This window comes from Lissotriton helveticus, chromosome 12, assembly GCF_964261635.1.
Source record: "Lissotriton helveticus chromosome 12, aLisHel1.1, whole genome shotgun sequence".
Classification (NCBI taxonomy): Eukaryota; Metazoa; Chordata; class Amphibia; order Caudata; family Salamandridae; genus Lissotriton; species Lissotriton helveticus.
The window spans coordinates 676,348,589-676,374,885 of NC_136073.1; the positions used below are offsets into that span (position 1 = coordinate 676,348,589).

Here is a 26,297-nt window from a genome sequence, read left to right on the forward strand (position 1 = left end):
CAGGGAGGACATGGCTTGGCAGGTCGGGCTGGACTGTTCCCATGAGGCATAGGGTCAAGACTGATTTACATATAGCTGGATCTGAACTGAGGTGGCAAAGTGAGCTAAAGAATGATGATGGATTCAACCCAGATCTGTGACTGGGGGTGAATGTCTGAAAAGGTTCAGTGCTCCCTCCATTATCTGTTTATGTTTTCTTTGTTCGCCCTAAGTTGGCAGGGTATGCCCAGACGTGGGTCCCTTACTCACTTTGCCACTAGATTCAGGCTAGACTGGCTGATGAAGGGTGTTACCCAGAAACCGGTCCCATGATGCTTGTTCCGGTTCAGGGAAGATCTGGCTTGGCAGTTTGGGCTGGACTGTTCCCATGAGGCACAGGGTCAAAACTGATTTGCATATAGCTGGGTCTGAACTGAATTGGCGAAGTGAGCTAAAGAATGATGATGGATCCAACCCAAATCTGTGACTGGGGCTGAGTGTCTGAAAAGGTTCAGTGCTCCGTCCATCATCTCCTTGTGTTTGCTTTATAGTTTCAGAATGCCACTGACTACCCAAGGATGCTTGATCAACACCGCTAGACACTTTCTGGGCTACATATTCTCCTGTAAATGCAGGCCGTAGCATATTAACCATGGTATTTCTGCCCTGTCAACCAGTCGTCAGTGATTTTGCTTCTTATTTGCTGAAGTATAGGTCCACTCTCTTCTCCAATCTCCCCTCTAACTGTTTAGTACAATTCTCTTGCCTGATAAGTGTTAGTGGAGGGACTTGAAAACACCAAATTGCTTGGTGATGTAGGTTCCCCTTGCTGTTGCCTTAAAGGCCTCGCATGCAGAACTCAGATGGACTACTTTGCCCAGGTTGAACATAAAATACCATACAATCGCCTCACGTAGTTCATGACTACATAGATTGTCGGTTAGGAGTTCGTAGTTAAACTGCCACAGTCACCCAAATGGTTATGAATCTGGCCAACGCAAATGAAGTAATGCCAGGGAGTGGTCTAACGTTGTGGGCAAGATGTTGCACATCAACTATCCATGTTCCCCCATCTGGTGTGACCATTTAGAAGTCTAACTTGGACCACATGTTGTGGACAATGGAGTAGATTTTGACCTCTCTTCCTTGTAGATTTCTATGTCTCTAAGCAACTAGTAGTTTATTTTCAATCATTATCATGTGTAATGTTTTGGCTGCTTCTGGCCTTTATGAATGCAGCCAGGGACCTGTCCATGTGCCTTTGCAGTGCGCAGTTAAAGTCTCCACCCCAGATCAGTGATTGACGACTGGTGGATTCAATCACCCCACATAAGCTGGTTTAGAAGGTGGAGTCCTCTAAGTTTAGGTCATTACAGTTCACTATAGCCCACAGCCAACCCCAAAGGAGTGTGTAAATGCCTTTCCCATCCACCAGCACACCTTGTACGTTAAACTTTGTGCCATTTATCACCAGTATGATAGCTCCCTTGGCATAAGCAGAGTAAGAGGAGGCTACTTGGTGCACCGCCTATTCCATCTGCAACAAACTGGGCATGCACTGGGGAATCAAATGGGTCTACTGCAGGACAGCAATATTAATGTGATGTCTGTTAAGGAATGCCAGTACCTGGTGGGCTTTACGGGGGTTATTAAGACCCCTAACGTTCCAGGTCAGACAGTTTAGGGTTTCTACCTTTAGGTTTTCTGGCATGTAGATGTATGTAATACATGTTTGGATGAATTATGATCAAATATGTTGGAAAGGAGGTTGTGAACCACCTGCGAGAAGTGGTCTGTGTCCGCAGTTGGCGAGTAATGCAGTGCAGTGAACCTTATGACAAGTAACCAATATCCACCCCTCTCACACTGATACCCTAGCTGCACCATGACATACCCTTTCCCCATCAACATTAAACAAAACAATCAGAACCGGGGGTGTGGCCAACCACCAAACAAGATGGGCGCTTCATAGAGCAGCTCCGCTGACCGTCAGCCTAATCTCCCAAATTTCTGATCAAATATCCGTCCCCAACAGTAATTGGCTGGCTACTTACTGATTGCTGATCACTGGGAATGACAATGCGCCCTAAATTTCTATAAGCGGTACAAAAGGGGGTGGTGATGGACGGAGCATCTGAACCAATCAAACACTCACACCCAGTCAAAAGATCTGGGTTTGATCCATCACCGTTCTTTAGCCCACTCTGCCACCCCAGTTCAGACATGGCTATATGCAAATCAGTCTGACCCTGTGCCTCATGGGAACAGTCCAGCCCGAACTGCCAAGCCATGCCTTCCCTGGTATTCAAGATAGCCTGGCTGATGAGGATTATGAATCCGAAATCGGTCCCAGGATGCTTGCTTCCGGTCCAGGGAAGACGTGGCTTGGCAGTTCGGGCTGGACTGTGCCCATGAGTCACAGGGTCAGACTGATTTGCATATAGCCATGTCTGAACTGGGGTGACCGAGTGAGCTAAAGAATGGTGATGGATTAAACCCAGATCAGTTGACTGGGGGTGAGTGTTTGATTTGCTCAAACGCTCGTCCATCATCCCCTTTTGTATCGCTTTGTTCGCCCTAAGTGTGGCAGGGTATGCTCAGACGTGAGTCCCTTGGTCACTTGGCCACTGGATTCAAGATAGCCTGGCTGATGAGGATTATGTATCCGAAACCGGTCCCAGGATGCTTGTTTCCGGTCCATGGAAGACATGGCTTGGCAGTTTGGGCTGGACTGTTCCCATGAGGCACAGGGTCAGACTGATTTGCATATGGCCATGTCTGAAATGGGGTGCCTGAGTGGGCTAAAGAATGGTGATGGATTAAACCCAGATCAGTTGACTGGGGGTGAGTGTTTGATTTGCTCAAACGCTCCATCCATCATCCCCTTTTGTATCGCTAAATTTCCATAAGGCGTCACCTGTGGCAGGAAATCATCACTGGGGCCTGTGTGATGCGGCAGAAACAAACCTTGTGTGCAGAGGCTGCCACGCATTGTAAAGTTGAAGGCACTGGAATGAGCACAGCGATGTGGAGATTGCCCTGGTGGCCCGGCAACTGCGGCCCCACCGGAGATCAGAGCCACTACTGGCGAGAGGAGCGAAGATCCAGTGAATCCCAGATCTGCATAGGAACATTGCAGGGCTGCTGACAAGTGCCTGAGAGCCCACCGGGCTTATTGCTGCCCTGACGCCAGAGTGTTGCAATCTGGCTGGGTGAGAGGACTGACAGTGTATTGAGTGCCCGCAATGCAAATTCATCATGACATTCTGCAGCAGCTACACTTAACAGCCACAAGCAATGTAGCAGCCTGCACTGGGACTGAAATAGGCTTAAATGGGGCAGTTAGATCATGGCCCTTAAAGGCCCAAGCGGGGAGAGCAGTAAGGCCGCCAAAAGACCCTAAGCAGGCCTTAATTGGGAGGGTGGGGTTATTCTCCCACGCAACGACAGCCCCAGGCGCACCCTAGGGGTGAGCCACCCAAAGGAGTTACAATGGGGTTGACAGTCCTGACACCTGAGGAAACGTTGTGAGGAGAGGCAAATGTACCAGTCGACTCAGTGCTCCCTTCTTTGACTGACTCTCTCTAAATGCCTCAAGACAAACTCAGACTAGTAGCCAAGTGATTTCCAGTGGTGGTGCTGTACTAGGACGTGCAGGAGGTTAAAGTTAGTGAGGACCCGCTCTCTAGCTTCTTGCCTCCCTCCCCTCTCCTCCTTGCTGGACTGCAACAGGAGCGGGATCACCAGGTGGCACCCCCGGTGGATACCAAGGACCTTCTGGATCTGGTGGGTTGAGGAACTGCTGGTGCGGGAAGCACATGGCATGAAACCAGACAGGCCGTGTGCACTGCTTTCATAAGCCCACAAGCAAGCAGGCAGTGAGTACTCCAAGGGCTCACTACTCTCCTCTCTCCCATTCTCTATGGTGCTGGGGCACTCAGCAAAGGGACACATCAGCCATGACAGGCGGCAGAGGTAAAAGGAGCACGCATCAGACTATGCTTGACAAGTACACTCTCCCCAAAGAGGAGGTGACTCTGGTGGGAGCCCCAGACCACCATTCTCCCACTGTTCAATTGTCTCCTGAGGGGGTTCCACTGACAATCCATGACATCATGGCCACAATCCAAGACGTGCACACCTCCCTGAAAGCTAGAATTGATTCAGTCACGTCAGACATCTTGCTGGTGAGAGCGGAACACTGCAACATGGGCACAAGAGTGAAGGAGGTGGAGGACTCAGCGGCAGCCCTTAAGGAAGACCCACCAACATCAAAGGCTCAGGTTGGTGAACTACGTACTACTATCAACACATTGGAAGCTCATTTGGAGGATTACGAAGGCCCCTTGCAGCGTAACAATGTTTGCATCATTGGAGTCCCAGAGTGTGCAGAGGGGCCTGCAGTGGACTTGTTCGTGGAAGAACTCATCCTTAAGAAAACTGCAACCTCAGGGCCTTTCCAAATACTTTTTGGTGGAGAGGGCCCACCGGTTCCTGGGTGCATGACCTAGGCCGGGGCCTCGTCTCATCCCATAATAGCCCGTCTTTTCAACTATTGCGACCAAGACGTTCAGGCGGCCCGCAGTGCTCCTTCAATGACCTACGAGAATGCCAATATAACCTTTTTCCAGACTTTACTATTAAGATCCAAAAGCAACGTCATAGTTTTATGGAGGTCAAGAGGGTCATGAGAGGCAGAGAAAACATTCTCAACGCTCTTTCCAGCTAAACTGAGGGTGGAGGCAGAAGGAAAGATTGGTATTCACATCGCCCGAAGAAGCCTGGGAATGGCTTGATTGATGGAGAACAGTGAGCGGCTCGGGCATGGATTGGGCCTGAGAGTGTGGAAGTGGTGGCCTGATCCAGCAACCAGGCAAGAGGCAGCAGAAGGCAGTCAGGAATCGATGACTACCCACAGAGCCAGGCATCTTGATTTTTGATAACCTGCACTTTACATCTGGTGGTCCCCAATGTACCTGAGTCACTGGGGAGGGCCCTCAATGACAGCATTTGAGTGAACAGTTTGGCTCCTGGGACGGGTCTGCTAAGCTTGGAGGCTGGATTAACAACACGGGGCAATGCTGCCAGGATCAGGGACTTGTCAGTGGAGGGTTATCCAGATACACTGTATTAACTACCACATCATTGGTAACATTCAATCCTTTCTTTGTGAGAGGGTGGGTGGTTGGGGATTAGAGAAAGCCACAGCTACATTTCAGTTGAACATGTTGGGTTGAAGCAACAGATGCTCTGAAAAGTTGGGGGCGGGCAGTTTTAGGTCCGCGATGCAGGGAGAAGGGATTCTTTATTTATAGTTTCACAGCTGTTACTTGCGGCCCGGGAGAGAAGTGGGAGGTAGGGAGAGCTGATATGTTCAATAACTATGCTTGTGTTGTTTTGTTGCTTGTTATACAGCAGGTACTCTACACCCTGGAGTAGTGTGGCTCACTGGTTAGAGGCGGCAGGCCTGAGAGCAGAAGTCAGCCTGGGACCAGGGTTCAATTCCCGACGCGGCAGGGTCGTGGACCTTGGTCAGCGGACTCGATAATTCTCGCTTCGGTGCTTACTCTAATCAGGGGTTCCACTCGGCAACTCTGGGCATTAGCTTGCCTAATCTCCACAACGGCCCCACCAATTCCAGGGATGCCTGGCTCCACCTTGGGGACTCCCAGCAAGGGACCATCCCACAGGGAAAGCCAGGACGGGTTCCCCAGAGTTATACAGCGCCGGGACGCCCCGTTGCTGGGGCAGCTGTGCGCTTTACAAGTATACTACATTTACATTTACATTTAATGCCACTAACATTGTTACACTGCACGCACAACTCATTCCTTTACCTTCTGACTGACCATACTGAAGAGGTGGGAGGGAAGAATGATACCAATCCCCACTTTCCACAATGGTGACAGCACTAGTTACCTCAGACATTCAGTTCCTGTCTTGGAATGTCAGCGGCTTAGGAGACAAAATCAAATGGGGAGTAATGATGCAATATACAAAATGACACGCTCCAGATGTGAGCCTCCTACAGGAGACGCGCGTCATGGGCATTGCCTGCAAGGTGTTAGATAAATGGGGGTACAAAATGGTAGCTCATGCTGTGTACAACTCTGGCTCCAAAGGGACAGGGATACGCCTGAGGAAGCAATTGCGGCTAATTATTCACTGTATCTGGTCTGCCACGCAGAGCAGGTAATTGGCCCTCTCTGGCATATGAGAGGGAGCCACAGTTAATATACTGTCAGCTAATGTTCCACCCAATTTGCACATCATCATGCTCCCTGATCTCAGTGCTCTTCTTCTATGTCTACCTGATGGGGAACTTCTAGTGGGAGGCGACCTTAATCTGGCACATTGCGATTCCAAAGACCGCTTGCTCCAAGTCAAAAGACATCCTCTAGCCACATGTTGGCGGATTTCCTTGCTGCTGTGACCCTAGTTGAAGTATGACGAACCCTCAATCTCTTGCCACAATATTTTATGTTCGACTCAGGTGCCCATAGCAGTCTTTCATGTATAGATTACATCCTCACCTTGGCGGATTGCCTTTCCAATTTATTTCCAATAATAGGGCACAAAAGAAATAGAAAAGCTGGAATAGAGCTACTAGAGCATGAGATACTTGACCTTGAGGCTAACCTCACTCACAAAGATGACAAAAAGATAAAACACACCTTGAGCCTCAAGCAAAAAGAATATAGGGATACCGTAACGGAGGCGGCTAAAGTCCAGCACCAGACAACGAGGCATCACCTCTATGAGGCAGGCGATAAAGCAGGGAAGTCGATGCCGTCGCTGGAGAGGCATGAAAGCACGAGCCGCTGGATAGTTGAGATCTGCACATAGGGTGATGAGCTCCTTAGAAACAACAACACGTAGCCGATGCCTTCGCCACATACTATGCACTTTACTCCTCTGCGAGCACCAATACTGCGAAGGATTCCCACGAACTACTGGCCGATATTCAGCTTCCAATTCTCTCTGGGGAAGATTCCATGCTTATGGAAAGCAATCAGACTGAAGATGAGGTTGCCTGGGCAATACGGGACTTGAGTGCGCATATGGCAATAGGCCCCAACGGCCTCCCAATAGAATTCTACATATTCACAACCACCACGATAACTCCACATCTACTACGGATGTTCAAAGAGTGTCAGGACTGGGGTGTTCTCACCCGTTACCAGCGATTGGCTTCAATAGTATTTATCCACAAAGAGGGAAAACAATTGGATATTCGTGCCTCATGTAGTCCTATTTCGCTTCTTGATCCAGAAGTAAAAATCCTGACTAAGCTCATGGCATCCCAACTTATCCAAATCATCTCTAAGTTAGTACACTGTGATCAGTCTGTCTGTATGCAAGGGCGCAGTATGGCACTCAATTTGCGACGTCTCCGTGGGGTGCTGGGATGGGATTATGGAATTTGTGAGGATGCTCGTATGGCCTTTGATACGGTTGAATGGCGGTATCTTTTCAAAGTATTGGCCTACATTGGCTTTGGCCCCAAATGTTTGTCTTTGCTGAGGCTTCTTTACACCGAGCCTCTAGCCCAAGTCGTGGTAAATGGAAGAGCATACCGAGTCTTCCATCTCCAGCACGGAACTGGACAAGGCTGTCTGCTCCTCTTTGCCCTTATACTGGACCCTCTGGCAGATTGGATGCAAACGGATTCACTGATTCGATGGCTGCACTAGACTGAGCAATGGGAGGACAGAATATTTTTTTACACAGATGACGTTCTGCTCTACATCGCTGACCCACGTTTCTGCCTCGACAGGATTATGAACATATTCACCCTCTTGGCCGATAATCGGGGTACACGAGTAATTAGTCCAAATCTATCGTTTACATCCTGCATGGCCAGGCACAGGACCTGCCCATGGAATGTGAGGCACGGTTGGAGGTGGATGGGTTCCGGTGTTTTAGGATTTATTTTACCACGAGCCCCGTTCTGTTCTACGCCCATAATTTGCAGGTAACGCTGGTGCGCCTCCAGAGCGATATCCAACACTGGCCTAGCAGCCATTACCATTATCACTACTGGGCTGGGCAGCACTGTTCAAAATGATGGCCTTACCACGCTTCCTTTATATTTTACAGAATAGGCTCTTCCTAGTTCCTGCAGAGTACTTCAAAGCCATAGTTTGAGAAATCAGGACTTTGATGTGGGATGGGAGTCAGTGTGCACCACCCTTACCAAATTGACAAGCGATTGGTATGATGGGGGAATAGCCTTGTAAGATGTCCGAAAATAATATCGGGCAGCACAACTGGTGGTTGTTAACCAATGGGTTCACCATCCTGACAATAAACAGCCATTTCATAAGGATGGCAGGTTCTACGTCCAGGGAGATAGCTGTGAGTGCTCTATACCACTCGTCCGCATGCCTCTTCAGGGACCCATGGCTATCACAGTCCAAGTCTGGCATGCCAAACTTAAATCAGTGGGCTGGGGGGACACGATAACTCAAGTCACACCACGGTGGGTGTCCGAGGAATGGGACACGCTGCGGAGGCAAACTGGTTTTGACAAGTGGGATCTTATAGGCCTCTCCAAAGTTGGAGACCTATGGGCCTGGGGTGAAATTGTCCCATTCTCTGACTTATAATGTGAATATGAGCTGGCGCAATCTGCGACCTTTCTATACCTACAGATAAGACCCACACCCCAGGTGGCCATCCCCCGGGGAATGGACCTCCTGGAGTCGTCACCCCTAGAGTATAGACTGGTCGATGATCACATGTATCATAAGGAAGTCTCCCTCACATACAGTTAGTTGATCAACAACACACCAGACATACTACTACATTTGCGGGAAAAGTGGGATCAAGACTTGGGAGGGTTGCAGGAGGATGAATGGCCAGGCGCTTTGGCTTCCCCTAGAGAGGTGGCCATGAAGGTTGGTTTTCAGCTGGTCAAGCCCAAAATACTACACAGGTAGTGTCTGGCATGCACAGCTGTGGCCAAGAAGGGTAAGGCAGCAGATGCAGGTTGTCATTGACAGTGTGGCCAGATGGGGACTTTCCTTCATATCATTGAAACTGCCCAATAGTACAAACATTTTGGGAATCAGTGGTGGAGTGCTTGAATGCATTGTGTGGGAGTGGAAGGTCTATCTTTGCTAAATGGTGTGTGGGAGGAAACAGACCTGAATCATGCGGAACTGACATGTACGACTCTGAGCCTGGTGATAACCAAACGTAATATTGCACATCTAATGGGAGGGCGTCACCTGCTCCCCTCCAGAGAGATTGGAAATGGAACAAGGACTGGTGCATGGTGGCAGAGAAAGTGGTCTGTCAAAGTCCGGCTGCCCCCAAAAAGTAGGAGAAAATCTGGGGCAACTGGAATGCCTATAGATAGAGGAAGCCCCTGCCCCTCCCTTAACCCAACAGTCGTCATGGACATTGACCATCAGAACTGCACCCATGAGATGGTATTGGTGGTCAGTAAATGTAAATGTAAATGTACAGGAATTTATATAGCGCAAATCACCGAGCGGTTTCTAAGCGCTTGCTTAGGGAACCCGTCCTGATATTCCCCTGTGAGATAACCCCGGCAGGGTATCCGCAAGGTGAAAGCCAGGCATCCCGCCGCGAGGGGCCGTTGTGGAGATTAAGCAAGCTATTGCCCAGAGTCGCAGAGTGTGAACCCGTGAATCGAGTAGGCACCGGAGCGAGAATTGTCGAGTCCATGGACATTTTAGGACTCAAGACCCCGCCGAGCCGGGAATTGAACCCTGGTCCCGGGCTGACCTCTGCTTCCAGGTCTGCCTCATCTAACCAGTGAGCCACACTTCTCCACTACATCAACCATGTACGTGTAGCCTTCATTATGGAATTTGCACTGGCTTTTTACTTGCTGTGAATTTAATAGAAAGATCTTTTTTAAAAAAACAATCTGAACCAAAACCTATACCAGGTAATGGTTGATAGTAACAAAGTGGGGTCCAACCTGTGAGAGTGGACAAGAGAACCAGCTTTAACCACCCTCGATTGGGTTGAGAGTAGTCTGGAGGTCGAGTAGTAAATGCTTTGTTTCAGGGTAAAAAACTGTTGTAACATGTGATAGTAAAATAGGAGCACAGTATTAATTCTGTGTTTCATATAGAGAGGCTAGTCATTTCTCTCAGGTACAAGGGTCTGAGAAGGCGAGCATGTAAATTCTTACAGTGAAGTATTTGTAAGTCGGTCCCGAGCTTCTTTACTTGGAGTTCTCATTGGTTGTTTTTTCGAATAGGCTGCAGCTTGCTGAGCAGAAGTATTGTCTTTTAAAAGGTGTTAGTAAGGGGGGGGGCAATCATTCTGTTTTTTTGCAGGAATATCTGGCGTTAGGGATGTCTGTCCTACGTCCAGCATGGTGCAGGACACCAAATGGCCACTTTATGCGCCTCACAGAGGAGGATGATGAGAAATGCCCACCACAAGGTTGTAAAATAAGCAGGGGTAGACTATGATCTCTTGGGTGGACCAGGTGGATGTCTCTTTAGGAGTACAGGCATCCTCCACAAAGCAACTTAAAAAAGATGAGCATCTTTAGAGATGTAAATGAGGAATATAATTACTTGCAGTAATGAGGTTCTTAACCAGCGGGCACTAGCCTCAAAATCTTTAAAGCATCCGAAACTCATTGTTAAGCAGATTGGAGACAATAGCTGGAGACTGCTTGTGAATCTTTGGAGTCCATCTTCCACCACTGAAATGTATTCTTAGCTGTATACTTCTGCACATCGTTATAATAAATATAGTCTAAGGCCAGAGACAGATTTTGAGACTAAAAAGTGTACTATGGTAGGGTAACCAGATTATTTTGACAACCAAAGACTGTGAGAGATGGGAGTCCGACGGAAAGCTCTGGGCTGGTTTAATAACTATTTAAAAGACTGATCCACTACCGTACATATAGATTCCTTGGCAGCTTGTAGCAGACCAGTAAGCATCGGAGTTCCTCAGGGTTCTATCCGGAGCCCGATGCTTTTTAATCTTTATGTAACTCTCCTGCCCAGGATAATCAGGTCGTATGGGTTGGAGGCTGTGTCATATGCCGATGACACTCAGCTGCTGATCACGTTTGGTCCCGACCCTGCCGACACAATGGTGTGGTTTAAAAACTGCCTGACTCATATCAATAACTGGATGGGCATAAACAAATTGCAGCTGAATGGCAGTAAAACCGAGATCATTCTGTTTGGCAGGGCTGAGGAGTATTGGTCTAGCAGCTGGTGGCCTTTGGCATTAGGCCCCTGCCCGCTCCCTAAACAAGTAGTCCGCAACTTAGGAATAACAATCGATAACAAGTTATCGATGAAAAATCATATTAATATTGTGCTAGGCACTTGTTATTGGCTTTTGAGGAAGCTGCGTAAAACTTTTTAATGGCTACCCATCGAAGCCAGGAAGCCACTGATTCAAGGCTTAATTGTGAGCCGTATGGGTTATGGGAATGCCTTATTAGCTTCCCTAACCGAAGACCTTTTCTCCAAATTGCAAGTTTTGCAAAATACGGTGGCTACATTGATCTTAAATCTTTCATCTAGATCTCCCTCTGCCCCTAGTCTGCTGTCTCTTCACTGGCTTCCAGTTAGGAAGAGAGGTCATTTTAAAATCTTGTGCCTCACCCATAAAAGTATATATGGTACTGGTCCCAGCTATCTAGTGAAAAAACGTAAAAAGTATCAGCCTAGCAGAACACTAAGATCTAGTGCAAAATCTTTGCTTGCGCCCTCTCGTGTCCGTACGTCATGTAGTGGAGGCCGATCGTTTTCTTTCCTTGCTCCCAACCTTTGGAACAAGTTACTGTCCCATCTCCGTTCTATGGCGGACCACCAGGGTTTTCGTAAAGAACTGAAGACCTGGCTGTTTGACCAATAATGATGTAATCAGGACCTGGTCTGTGCTGCCGGAGCCTCTGCAAGCGCCATGAGACCTAGCGGTGATTTGTGTGCTATACAAGAGCCTCTGACTTGACTTGACTTTTCACAGACAAAGAAGTAGGACTACAATATGGGATCAACTGATGGGGACATTTCAAAGGTAAATAGATAACATTCCATCCTAGAACAAGGTCAGTGGCCAATGAGCTGGCACCTATAAATTACATAAAAGTATTCTAAAGCATAAGAGAAGAAGATACCACACATCTTTCCCTTCCAGCAAAACCAATATGGATCCAAACCAACAGACAATGCAAGACCTGATGAAAACTAAACAAATAAAATAAGACATACACAAATAATACTCAAAGCACAATAACAAATACATTTCAATGAAAAGAGATAGTAATTGACTTAACAGATGACTGGAACTTCACACCAGTAACTTGCGAGGAACAAGCTTTGTGCGCTTGCTCCTGCGACACTGTTGCACTTGACTGGGACAAGAGAGAATTGTTGAACTTAAAGCTCATGTCCACTCCACCTTCAACAGTATTTTCTATTGTTACTTTCATCTGGTCATTGACCCCAAATCTTTACGAGACTTTGCCATGCATGAAATGTTCCACCATTGACCATTAGAGATACGTACAGTATTCCCCCACACACATACAATCCGCAGGCTCTCTGAATTTTTGCACCTATTTTTTCAATAGTAAAGGATGTTTTATGTAGATCCAATCACTCATTACAAACCTTGTGACAGGTTTCTTTCTCAATGAACATACACAATCGCACAGAGCTTCATTTGTAGCATTACTGGCTAAGTTTTGCATTGTTGCTGGCCATCTTAATGTCATACTTACGATCTAAAATATCTATCATCCAAAACAGTGAAAGACTGGAAACTACCTTTCTCCGACTCATCAATTCAAATGGAACTTGTCCAGTGGATGAGTATGGTGTGGTCCGCTGACCCACAACAATTCACATATGGCATCACTACAATCTTTCCTAGACTTAAGAGCACTCTGAATACATTCCACTGCGGTCCGCCTGGGTGCCAGTAGGTGTTATTAGACAGAGGTGTGCTTGGACGAAGGTATGACTACAAGCCCCTCTACCCCGGCAGACCATGAGGCATAGTATTGCCAAAGCATAAATACTACGAGTCAAAGACTAAACCGTATGTATTTTGAATTGGGTACTCAAACATTAGGTGTGCATCCTCACTTTATTATAGGTTTTCACAAGGAGTGGCACGCATGGGGCTGGTCCCCGTGTGGCCCTGAAGAAGAGATTTAGGGGATACCCCGAAACATGTCGACCGAATATTAGGGACTGTATACACATAACAGTTATATATTTTTCCTACTATTTACCTCCACTTTATTCTTACCAACTAGGAGCGAGAATAATATATTAACTCACTCGCTAGGTATTTTTAACATCACTTTCACCACTCCACGAACACTGCACTACACATTTCTTCACAAAAAAGTGCTCCTAGTCGCCTCAGCAGATGCCCGAGCTTTGACAAGTGGGACATGATTGGGATCTCTAGAGTGGGGAATATTTGGGTGAAGGGGAAGGTGGCCTCATTCGCTGACCTCCAGGCCAAATACCATCTAGCACCCTCAGAGACTTTTCAATACCTCCAAATTAGCCATAGTATCTCCATGGCCCTACCAAAGGATACCCCCCTTCCAGACTCCTCCCCGCTAGAGGACCAGCTGCTACTGGACTCAATGGACGCAAAGCTATCTCCCTCACCTACAAAAAACTAGTGAATAATCGAGCTGATCCTATGCGGAAAGTACAGTTGAGTTGGGAGACTGACCTGGGGGACATGGATGACGAGGACTGGAGAGATGAACTCGCCTCTCCCCGAGAGGTTGCGATCCCTATGCCACTCCGACTTGTCCAACTTAAAATGCTACACCGGGTCTATTTTGACGCTAAACTACTGTTTAAGTTGGGTAGGAGACCGGATCTACTCTGTCTCCGATAATGTAATCAAACCGGCACATTCACGCATATACTCTGGGACTGCCCTTACATATAACACTACTGGGAAGAAGTTACCCGCCAGCTGGCAAGGACGTATGACAAACCCATTAGACCTAATCCTAAACTTTGCCTCCTTAATATTTGGGAGGCTACTGACCTCTCGCAGGCGGAGCAGACTTGGGCCATGATGGGGTGGACTGTAGCCAAACGCAACATAGCCCAAAAATGAAGGGCGGCTGTGACTCTCCGATTGAGTGACTGGGCGAAGGACATGGACTGTGCAATGATAGCTGAAAAAGCTGTGTTCAAGGATAGGGGTTGCCCCAAAAAATGGGATCATAAATGGGGAAAGTGGAACAAATATAAGGGGGACATCTGCATTTCCCCCACAGTGGAATTGAGAAGGGAAAGACAAACATTGATGGACGATTAGGAATGACATAGTAATTTGCTTAGGGCTGTCGATTGTTCCTTTGTATGTTTGATTATGTTTCAATGACGCATTCTATGGAAAGAGGAGCACTTTCCGGGGATTGCTGGATTAAGAGTAACCGACTCAGTATAAGTAATGGGGCAATGTTGATATTTAGTTTCGTCCTTCGAGATGAATGTATAATGCTAGGCACCGATGCAACCTTGTTATTAATAAAAACTGTTTTTAAAAAAAGTGCTCCTACGTAGTTCCGCAAGTCGCAGCACGTCCCAAGCAGCAAATGTTTGGGATGGCCCCAATGATGAAGCATGTCACCTAGGGGCAACCTTGGGTGAGTGAGGGAATACCCAAAGAACCATCTATGGAGCCTAAAGGAGGAGTTCACGCCAAATTACAAGCAACGACGTCAGCAGAAAAGGAAAGGCCAAAACCAGAAAGATGAATCGAACCCAGCACCTATTTTCTCAATTTTTTCTAGACAACATACAAAATCAGATACCAATTTGGGTGCACTTGGCACACAAAATAAGGTCTAGTTAATACCTGACAACCGTCAAGGGGGGGGTGGGGCACGCCGCGGACATGCACAACGGAATTACCTTTTGCATCATGGTAAATGTAGTTTTCAAAGTTGCTGATTTGTCAAATTTTATGGCCAGTGCCCGTATCCCTATACACGTGTTTCGAAATTCCTTTCTCTTAATACCTGACAACCAACTGGGTCAAGGAGGCACCCCCCCTCGCAAAATATCAGACGGCCGTTTACAAAAAATTTAAATAAAACTAGCGCCACAATATCGTGCATGACGGCCCCTCATAGAAGCAGCCAACAGTTGCCTCAAGGTTCAGAGTCTACCTTAGGGCCTTTCAATACTTCCCTTTCCCCAGCGCGGCCTTGGCCACCTGCACCAATGAAGGAGCATGCAATAGATTCAGTGCTGGCAGCTGCAAAGGTCAAGGAGCTAAACAAGGCCACAAGTAATCGGCCTGGACAAGAACACGCAAATAACAAAACTGAGCCGAACAACAAAATGATGCAAAACACTGGAAATTCAGTCCTACCAGCCGCCGAGTGCCTCAGTCTGCAGTATGTAGTCCGTGAAGAACTGAACACCTTGCACTCTTCCAAGCAGCCAGACACAGGGGCGCTCATAAGCAAGACAATGGCCGAGAACGCTACATTTAGAATTAAACATTTTGATTATTATTATTATTATTATTATTATTATTAAAGGCTTTTATATCGCGCTCTATTACTAAAAAAATAGTATCCTGGCGCGTTGAAGGCGGAGCAGACTAGGGGGGCGTAACTAACTAGGAATACAGAAGGTAGAAAGGTTTAAACTATAATATTAAAAAGATGGGTTTTAAGACCCTTCTTAAAAGAACCAAGAGTCGGGGCGGTTTTTAAATGAAGAGGTAAAGTATTCCAGGATTTCGCTGCTCTCACTGAGATTGATTGCCCGCCAAGTCTACAATATTTAAATTTGGGGACAGTCATTTGGCACAAATTGGCCGAGCGCAGAGGGCGATTGGGAATGTACAGGCCGAACCTTTTTCTCAGGTAGACAGGACCAGTGTGGTGGATGGCTCGATACGCCAGCACTAGGATTTTAAACAGAATCCTGTGGGCAACAGGGAGCCAGTGCAAAGCACGAAGAAGAGGTCGAGCACTGGAACGCTTTGGGACATTAAACAGAAGTCTGGCGGCGGCGTTCTGAATAACCTGAAGGCGGTGAATCAAGAAAGCCGGTAGGCCAGAAAACAGTCCATTAGCATAGTCTAATCGGGAAAGTACTAATGCCCGAATGACAGTCTCTTTAGCTTCTTTCGGTAATAGAGGGAAAAACCTGCGCAAAGTTTTTAAAGTAAAAAAACAGACTCCAGTGACTTTATTTATATGGTCCTCAAACTTAAGGTTCTTACCGAACCAAACCCCCAAATTTTTCACTGGGCCCGAAGCAACTTTTGGAGGGGGTAGGTCGGTAGGCCAAAGACAAGACGGACAAGACATCTTAGAACACAGCCCAGCTGCCTACATCGACTCGCCGGAGGGCGGATTCATACAATAATCGTACACAGCGTCTGGGTCTACACCCCGGAGGTCGAACCCCGCGTAGCTGATGCAGCACCACCGCCCCACCTGGAGCATGGCTTCCGCTTTTTAGATTAAAAGAGTCAAAAGGTAACAAAGAAAAATTAACCCTCCCCCAGCCCCAACCCCACACCCTCCCAAAACTCCCTCACCCACCTTCCCACACCCACCCCACTCCGCATCAGCCCCATCAAGTGTCACCTAACCCCAGGGACCGGCCCTCTCGTCGGACTGCAACCAACGGGTTTTCAAGTGCGCGGTGTGGCGCCTACAGGGTCCAGGGGTATAAGTTGTAGGATTTGCAAGTACTTTGGGCATGTCACCTCTCGGAGGTCTTTGGACAAAAGCTGCAGAATCGGTGCCCAGAGGGTTGCATATTCCGAACCCTTCCCATCCATACCCTGGGAAAGTCGCTCCATAGCAAGGGTATGCCACAATTGCTGAATCCAATTCCGGGTATCAGGAGTCGCCGGAGAGCCCCACTGTGCTAAAAGAACTTGCCGCGCAGCCAGTAAAGCCAGCGCAATTTGTCTGCCACTGAGCGAGCGCAAGGGAAAGAATTTAGGATGGGGCAGCCCTAGTATAGTGTGTTCAGGAAGCCGGAGTAGTGTGATCTTTAAAGCAGCATCCAGCTCATCAAGAACCATTGCCCAGTAACGTTCCAACTTCGGGCAGCGCCACAGTAGGTGAATCAGATTCCCAGATATCCTACATCCCCTCCAACAGAGACCTGATTTCGCTTTATCCCACATCGTGACACGCGCTGGGGTATAATACCAATAGGTCGCTGTTTTGTAGGCTGATTCAGTCCCTGCCATGTTAGAGGTCGTATGGTGCGCCCGGTAGAACACATGCTCCCATTCTTTAGTCGAAAGGGGGTGCCCTAGCTCCGTCTCCCAACGGACTTGCGCCTTTGTACGTTGTTTCCGGGGGCAACGCAAAATCATCGCATAGAGCTCCGAAATAAGGCTCCGGTCATCCTTTTTGCCAACTAGCCATCGTTCAAAGGCCGTTAGTGGCCGCGACATAAGAGCCATATTGGCTGGGCGAGTTACTCAATGTGCCACTTGCGCGTGATAGAACGCGTCCTCCTTGGCCAGCGGAAAATAGTCCGACCGCAGTGTGGAAAACGGAACCAGCCCATCCAAATCAAAGAGCATACCCACCCGTTTGCAGCCTTTCTCTCGCCAGCGGTGGAAGACCGGAGACGCGCAGCCCGGAAGAAAGTCAGGATTATCCACTATGGGTGTCATTGGAGAAGGGAAGGAGGTCCAACCCTTACGTAGCGCTAACTGGTCCCATGCCTTGAGCGTCGGAGACGTCACCGGGGAGGAGTACAGTCCCCATGCCCTGTACTTGCGCGGCAGCCAAAGCTCTCGCCAGATTTTACATCCGGCTACCGTTTGGTCCATAAAGAGCAAATGTTTACTGGACATGGGCCTATTCCATTCCACTATGTGTCTGAGACAGGATGCCTGGAAGTATGCAGAAAGCAGAGGGAAACCCAGGCCCCCAGCCGCCTTCGGGGAGGTAGTCACTGTGAACGCAAAGCGTGGCCTTTTGTTGTTCCACAGGAACTTGTTAATCAGCCCCTGAAGTCTCCTCAACATGCCCGGCGGTGGAGTCAGGGGCAGCATCTGAAAAAGGTAGAGTATGCGGGGAAGCACTGTCATCTTGATAGCGGCCAGTCTGCCAAACCATGCCAAGTTAAGGCGGGACCAGTCGGATAGGGTCTTAGTAACCTGTTCAGCTAACAAGGAATAGTTCAAGGAAAGCGTCCTGTCAAGGGTCGGGCCAGTCGTATACCTAAATACATGATGTCTGAGTGCACCCATTGAAAAGCAAAGTCCCTCTGCAGATCCACTATTTCAGAGGCCGGGATCGAGATTTTGAGGATTTGTGATTTAGGGAAGTTAACTTTAAATCCCGCTGCTTTGTGGAAGGCAAGAAGTTCTGCAGATAAACATCGTAGGGAGGAGTAGGGGTCAGTCAACGTCAGGATGACATCGTCCGCATAGACACTGATTTTATGATCTTCGGCTCTGAAGCGGATGCCCGAGATATTAGCGTGGGTCCGAACGCACTCAGCAAAGGGCTCCATGTAAAGCGCAAAAAGTAGCGGGGAGAGGGGACACCCCTGTCGCATTCCCCTAGTGATGGGAAAGATGGCCAACCTACATCCATTTACCCTCACTACCGCTTTGGGAGCTGCGTAAAGGCACTGGATCCATCGCAAAAAGTTATCACCTATGCCAAAAGCCCTCAACACCTCAAACAGATAGCCCCAGTCCACATGGTTGAAGGCTTTCTCTGCGTCAACAGACAGTAGAAAAGCCTGCTTCTTAGAGCGGTGTACCAGGTCCAGCAGATGGAGCAGCCTCTTAGTGTTATCCCCCCCTTGCCTAGTTGGTATAAACCCGACCTGGTCAGGGTCAATCACTCCATCCATTAAAGGGCTAAGCCTCGCCGCTAATACTCCTGCAAATATTTTAGCATTGATGTTGAGGAGTGTAATCGCCCTATAAGAGCCGCACTCCGTAGGGTCCTTCCCAGGTTTGAGAATGACCGTTATAGCCGCTTCAGTCATGGAGGGGGTGACCACCCCGGTGTCAAGGAAGGAATTGAAGAGCTGAGTTAAAAAGGGAGCCAGTTCCCTACAGAAAGTCTTATAAAATATAGCGGAGAACCCATCAGGCCCGGGTGATTTAGCAAACTTGAGCCGGGAAATGGCCGATAGAACCTCCTCTATTCGGATCTCCGAATCTAATGCTTCAGCTGATTCCGGGTACAGGGGCGTAATACCGGACGATGCAAGATATTCTGTTATGTCCTCATGCGATGTACCCTGCTTCGTATATAATGAGTGATAAAAGTGGTGAAAGGTGTCAACAATGGCAGTGTCAGTGGTGTGGGTCGTCGCCTGGCGATCCTTGATCTCTGTGATGGTATAGGCCTGAGCCCGTGCGTGTAATCTATGCACGAGCATCCTACCCCCCTTATCTCCACACAATAAAATTTGTGTCACAGGCGCAATAAGGCATATGCTGCTCTATCAAGATCCAGGTGCTTGAGCATGCGTCTTTTCGTCTCTAGTTCCCTCCATACCCTTGGGGCCCCTGTTATCTTGTGTATTGCCTCCAGGCCTCGCACTTCCCCCTCCAGTTCCCCTTTTTCTCTTGGCCCAACCTAGCATACGTAGCTGCAAGCGCTATGAAGGTCCCTTGACCACTAACTTCAGGGCCTCCCATATTGAAGCTAACGAGGTGTCCCCTACCGTATTTTCAGTCAAGTAGTGAGTGATAGTGTCGCGGATCTTCATGACCACGGAGTAAGTGTGTAACATGGAATCCCTAAGCCGCCAACCGGCCGAGGGTGGCCGGCTGCCACTGAATGAGACCGTCACTGATATGAGTACATGATCGGAAAGAGAGCGTGGTGTAATGTCCGCATCAGAGAGGTGAGGCAAGAAGGCAGTTGTGGCCAGGAAGTGATCAAGGCGCGCATACGTCTTGTGTGCAGCTGAATAATGAGTGAAGTCGCACTCTTGAGGGTGCTGAATGCGCCACACATCATGTAACCCTCCCTCAGCAAGCCACCACTTCCCTTCCTGTGTCCAAGCGCCGGTTTGGCTCGACCGGTGCTCTGATCTGTCTAACCCCCCTTCCATCACAAGAATAAAGTCCCCTCCCACCAAAATCAACGCATCCGGGGATGCCAGAACTTGTGCAATGGCAGCGCGAAGGAAGGGCTCTTGTTGGGCATTTGGAGCGTACATAGACCCTATGGTGAAGATCGCATCACCCCATTGAACCCGCACCGCCAGGAACCTCCCTCTAATGTCTACGACTTGGGACAGTACCTTACAATGCACACGGCTACTAAACTGCAGTGCCACTCCATTTTTCTTATTCGGGCTCGAAGACCAGAGCTGTAAGGGGTAACGCTTATCCTGCATACGCCGGACATCTTTAGCGAGAAGATGCGTTCCTTGTAAGAGGCACACATCACTCTCTGCGTTCTCTAAAAGGGACAGAATTGCATGACGTTTCACTGGACTATTGAGCCCACGAACATTAAGGCTCACCACTCTCAGAACTCTAGACATCCTACACTAGATAGGAGAAGAAGGCTAATTCGCATGTACCATCTAGGGCTAGAATGCATAGCAAAGGCGAGACAGGGTGACAATAGCTTTCCCCATCACCTCCAAGCTGGAGACTCACCGCTTCCAGGTCCCCAACCCTCCTGCAGGCGGAAGAGGAAAATATCCAACCCCCAGCCCCTTCCAACATCCTCCCCCGCCGTCGCCTGCTGGGAGAACTGCCACCATCAGATGGGGAAGTGGGCCGCTCCAACTCCAGAATGCCCATGGCCGCTTCCAAAGACCGAACTTGTATCAGTTTATTCTTCCATCTGAAGACAAGCCTGAATGGGTGCCCCCAGGAGTAGGGCACATTTTGCTCCTGCAGGTAGTTGGTGACAGGTTTAAATTCCCTCCGTTTCACCAATATAGAAGCTGCAAGGTCCTGGAAGAGCAAAGGGCAGTGATCCCGGAACTGAAGGGGATCGAAGTCACGTGCCTTTCGTAGGATCCGTTCCTTCAGCTGAAAGTCATGTACACAAACCAATATATCAGGAGGAGGGGCTTTGGGGCCCCGCGGCAGTCCAACTCGATGAACTCTATCCATTTGTATGTCCTGCAGGCTTCCTCATTCAGGATATGTTTGAAAAGAGCTGCCATATAGTCCCGTAGGTCCGACCCATCTCCCTTCCAAGGCACCGCCGGTATCCTAATATTGTTGCGGCGGGACCTATTCTCTAGGTCCTCGGCATGGGCTTGTAGATCCAGGTTCTGCTCTGTCAGGCGGATCACGTCTTGCTGGAGCCGATGTATGTCCTCCGTTGTCCCCAAGTCGTGCTCCTCCAGTGTCGCAACTCGCTCTCCCACTCCATCCACATCCCTCGGCACCTCATGAAGATCAGACGCCAGCTGGGAGCGCAGCTCCGATATGTCCTCCTTAATAGCCGTGAACAGCTCTATCATGAAGGCCTTGGTTGCGGGCTCCTCGTTATCGCCCCGCCGCGGGGATCTGTCTGCCACCGGCGAGGCAGTCTGCGCTGTCATCTTCGGTGTCCCGTACTTCATGGGCTTGTCTTTCTTTAGCCTGGTCGTCGCCATAACGTCCTCTGCCTAGGCCAGACAGCAAGCAAGCGCGTCTCACTCCCACGAAGGCCCCTGTCCACAGCAACCACTAGGATCAAACCTCTTCCTTTCAGGCCGCACCCAACAGCCCTGCAGTGTCACGGTAGCCTCAGCCCTTATGCCCAACTCAGTCTGCTCTCCAGCTTGTGCTCTCCGAGTTAAAGTCACATGCCGTGGGAGAAGGCGGTGAATATCTTCACTCCCCTGGGCGCTTCCGCCGCCCGGGCCTAGGCCTTTGTAAATGCAGCGTCAGGAGCGTGTGGGAGGGGCGCCTCCGTCTCCCCCAGGCCTCCCAGGCTGCCTGCTTTGGAAGAACAATGGTTCAGGGTAGGCCTTAAGAGGTCCTTAGCGAGGAATAGAACAGAGAGCGAGTGCTTAATAAGTCGCTGGGGAGCAGAGGTAGTAGGTATTGGTAGGAGTTTTTTATTTTACTCTCTTTTCTTAAGGGTATACATAAATAATTATACTGTATTGCAGGTGCTCAAGTGAATAGTACGGTGCAGGACGTGACATAAGTGATCAAAGTGAACGAACTGTCACACAACAACAACAAGGATAAAAACACAACAATTATATACAAATAGAACGGGTGAAATTCCTTGGGTGGGTCGACGGCGTTTCGATCTATATTAATCTAGATCATCATCAGGACAGATGAGCCTCCTGAAACTATAAGAATTTTAAAATTAAAATCAGGCTCCTACATGTATGCCTCACATGGCATTCCTACATGTATACTTTTAATTGCAAATTAGTTTTTTCGCTCCCGGGGAAAAGACAAAGCGTGCACATGTACATATCTTAACACATGGGCATTTGATGAAGACTCATTTTAAAATTAAATCGAAATAAATTAAATTAGAGAGGCATGTGATTTAACCTCAACTTGGTGTATGGCGCTTCATCCGTCAAGAGTTATGAGCGCATATATTGCTGGTACAAATTAATTTATACAAAAGTGAACAAATTAAAAAATGTATATACCTTGCCGGTGCTCTTTAAGGCAAGGATGATTAGTTGGCAATACAGTAGATGTTGCTGTACTCAATTTGAATCTGTAGGCAATAGAGAATCGCAGTGAGCATGGGATGTATTTTGTAACATTAAAGGGTTAAATTTTATAACATTAAAGGGTTAAGGGCTGTAGTTAAAGTCTATAATTGCAGGGACAGTTAATAAAGTGGGCGGATAAAATCAATATGTTTTCCAGCACAAGATAAGACTCTCCCTTGGTTACTGAACAATGGTTCTGGGATTGTTCTATTAATGAAGAGAAAGGCGGGCTGAGGAATAGCCACTCATACTGCAACTTACTGTTTACTTAGTGAAAGCATGGGTCTTCCACTGAAGGGAACAAGTAGCGCTCGGTCACATCTACTTTGCCGAGGGTCCTACTTGAACTTTATACAAAAAGAACAGAATTACATTAATTTGGACCTTAAAAACGATGCTTATCACTACTAGGCTGTATGAAGTATAAGCTACTCACTTTGGGGGGTTTAACTGTGAGAACCCGAAGTTAGTAGAAGGGGTTCGCTTAGCAAGGTCGCTTTTGCAGTGCAGCAGTCTTGGCGCCTGTAACTGCAAAAAACACTTGGGTCAGTGCGTGGCTAAGGCATAATTAAAAGGCCAGGCTTTTCCTTGTGGGCGGTAATAAACTTACTTAATCGGGCGTCACGTCGTGGCAGTAGAAGGGAGTCCAGGTATCTCTTCCGCGATAGCTCACAACAGGCTGCCTGCCACTACCGGAGCTCCAATCGGGGGGGACCAGCAACAGACACAGCTCCCTCGTCCCGTTCCACCCTCCAAAGCTGGTCAGGCACCGTCCGCCGAAATGCGGACCGAAATGCAGACTGCTGCTCAGGTACCCCTCTCTCTCCTCCTCACCTCCACTGGTACGCTGACTCACGGCCGGGAGAGCCACTCCTCCGGCGGGTGCCAGGCCTTCCTAGGCCGCAACTCGTGGCGTGGTGGTGCCCGCCTCAGCACCTCAGCTCCGGACTCTCCAGCCGCACTCCACACTTCCTGCTGGGGAGGGCCGGGCACCGCTCGCAGAGCTCTATTGCCTGTCTTGCCGCTCACCTCCCCGCCGCCGATCTCGGGGCCACCAGCCACCGCCACCTCCCGCTAGGCCGCTCACCAGGCTCCTCTGATCTCCGGCTCCGCGCAGCGTGCGTGTCCGCAGGCCTCCCTGCCCCGGCGACCACTAGGATGCTCACAGGTACAGGACGCCGGCACCGCTGGGAAGTAATGCCGCAGCTCCCTTCCGCTCCGCGCTCGGATCCGGCCTCTGCACTCTCCCGGGCCTCGACGCCTGTCCACATTATTCCTCACAGCGGGATCGCCGAGCAATGCCGGCAACACAAGGGTGCTCCCCCCGCTGGACCGCTCAGGGCCCCAGGACACAGCTGATCCAGCAGTCGGGGGGACTCACAGCGTTGCTGCCTCACTCTCGACCTCTCCCGCAGCTGGGCCCAGGCCACTACACAGGCTCCTCATGGACTTAGGTCACGCATCCGATTACAGCTTTTCTTCGTTCCGTTCCCGCAAAATGGGGCCCCAAACCTCCTCAGAGCAACACCCGGGCGCTGCAAATTCGTGCTCGGATGGGCACCTAAGAGGGCGCTAATCAATGCGGTAAAACTTGCGGTGCCGGAGGGACTGAGAAGCATGTCCTACTCCGCCGCCATCTTGGCCACGCCCCCGAGAACGCTACATTTAGACCATCAAGAAAGGGGGAGAATACCGAATTGAAGGATGCAGAAGAAATTCCTTTTAACATCTTGATCATTACCTTCAGGGATGTAGAAACAGCCGAAGCCAGTCCAAATGGCATTCTGTACCATTGAGTGTAACAAATGCAGTAAAATGACGTGTTTTTTCCAGGTAGAGCGGTGTGGGACAGCTACAAACTCAAGCACGAGTCAAACCTGTTGTGAAGTGAAAACTCAAGTGCAAGAGTGCCAGAGTGCATGCTGCCACGGGCGAAGACAGACCAGTATGGGTTCAAGTCCGAGAAAGCACGTCCCAACAGACATTCCAAGAAAAACCTGGGGCAAACAAAATCCTTGCAAACAAAGAAAAGTGCCAAAGGTACTAGAACACCTCCTGGGCCTTGTAGTACAGAGAATTGAGACACCCAGGGAACAAAAATCCCACAAACAGTGCCTCAATATAATGGCGTGTAGCTCCCGAGACCTTGACTCATCGCCAAAAATGAAGTGCCGCTCTCCCCGCCACGGAATTGTACACCAATCGTAAGTTTAATAGGAAACAGGTAAGTAGATTGAGGGGCGACAACTGACTAGCCTTTCAAAGGTAAATACAGAACATAACATCATAGAACAAAATGTCAGTGGCCAATGAGCTGGCACCTATAAATTACATAAAAGCATTCTACAGCATAAGAGTAGAAAATACCTCATCAGAATGTTAAGTGAATGAAAGCCGTGCTATGGCCATCTCTTATACATGTGTTCATGATGCTTATTTTCTGTTTCAGAGTTGCAAAATAGTAGATAAGGTAACGACTACATGCATGGGGAGAACGTGATTTGCACCGGATCTAACAGGTTAGTAAAGTACAAGAACTGAGATCACAGTCTAGGACTACTTACTCCGAGGCCCAATATTTTCTGACTTTAGCCCTTTTTTCGCAGGTACAGTGTGAACTAGGGGATTTACAGAATGTGATGGGTTCAGTTGAGTTTTCTTATCACGTATTTACCAGCAGCTTTGAGCCTTGATCTAGGTACTCACATCCTTCCAAAATGAGGACCACAGGAATGCATTGAAGACCACACAAGTTGGTCACACGGGAAGGTCGAACTGAAAACCATGCCCTCTGGTTTTACATTTTCAAGCTTGCTCACTAGATCACGAATGGGTTGCGAGCGGTTCTGATAGCAAGGTCTAGGGGGGCGACTTCTAATTTTTTTCTCTCTTCATCGATTAAGCATCCACGTTTAAATCCTCTAACTCAAACAGATGAGGCAGTGTCCTCGACTTTACAGTATGAATTACTATCAACGCCTATCTTGATGTATCTGAGAAGCTGAAACCGACCCATAGTTCAACAAGTTTTAATTGGTTTATTTAAGAGACCAAAATCTTGAAGCCAACGAAAATTCTCCCGATGGACGTGAAGTTACAATATATAAATACCGTTCTATAAAACTGTATTACTAAGTGTCAACCTGTTTCGAGGTTTTTTTCTGGCTAAATAACGTGTGGGACAACAGACTGCGCCCTCTCCTTACCTGGGTTGGCTTAGTGGTGGAAGTGCCATGGTATAGAATGTTGTGTTCTTGTTTCCGGGTATATTTGTGTACACTGGTTACTATGGCAACTAAGGTCCCATGGAAGATGATCCATGCTTACATGGCGCCTTAGTTGCTGCCTGCGTGGATCTCAACATGCACAACTCTAGCTGGCAAAAATACAGGCTAATGAGGATCAGCCTTGTTCAGAGATAATTCGCGTACACTAGCGGCACTTCCATCTTTTTTGAGGGCAGATAAGAGTCCGCTGCTGGACGCTAGCCCTGATCACTTCACAGTGCGGTCTCCAGTCTTGCGTTTATTATGACGGACGGCTATGCGCGTTGCATTTCTCTCCTTTGTAGTCCTTACAGCCACTCGCTGCTTAGTCTCACGTTGAACTGAACAGACTTGAGTTAACTACATCTCCCGGCATGACTTGTAC

The 26,297-nt window shown here is 48.6% G+C and overlaps 1 protein-coding gene across 1 annotated transcript in view; it reads right to left on the minus strand.

The window, feature by feature from the left end:
• The window catches only part of TSNAXIP1 (translin associated factor X interacting protein 1), a 476,958-nt gene extending 450,976 nt beyond the window's left edge, over window positions 1–25,982 (minus strand). The window contains exon 1 of the mRNA XM_078669989.1: window positions 25,853–25,982. Coding sequence (XP_078526115.1) covers window positions 25,853–25,881 — 29 coding nt within the window. The 5' untranslated portion in view covers window positions 25,882–25,982. The remainder of the gene's footprint in view (window positions 1–25,852) is intronic.
• Window positions 25,983–26,297: the final 315 nt, after the last annotated feature.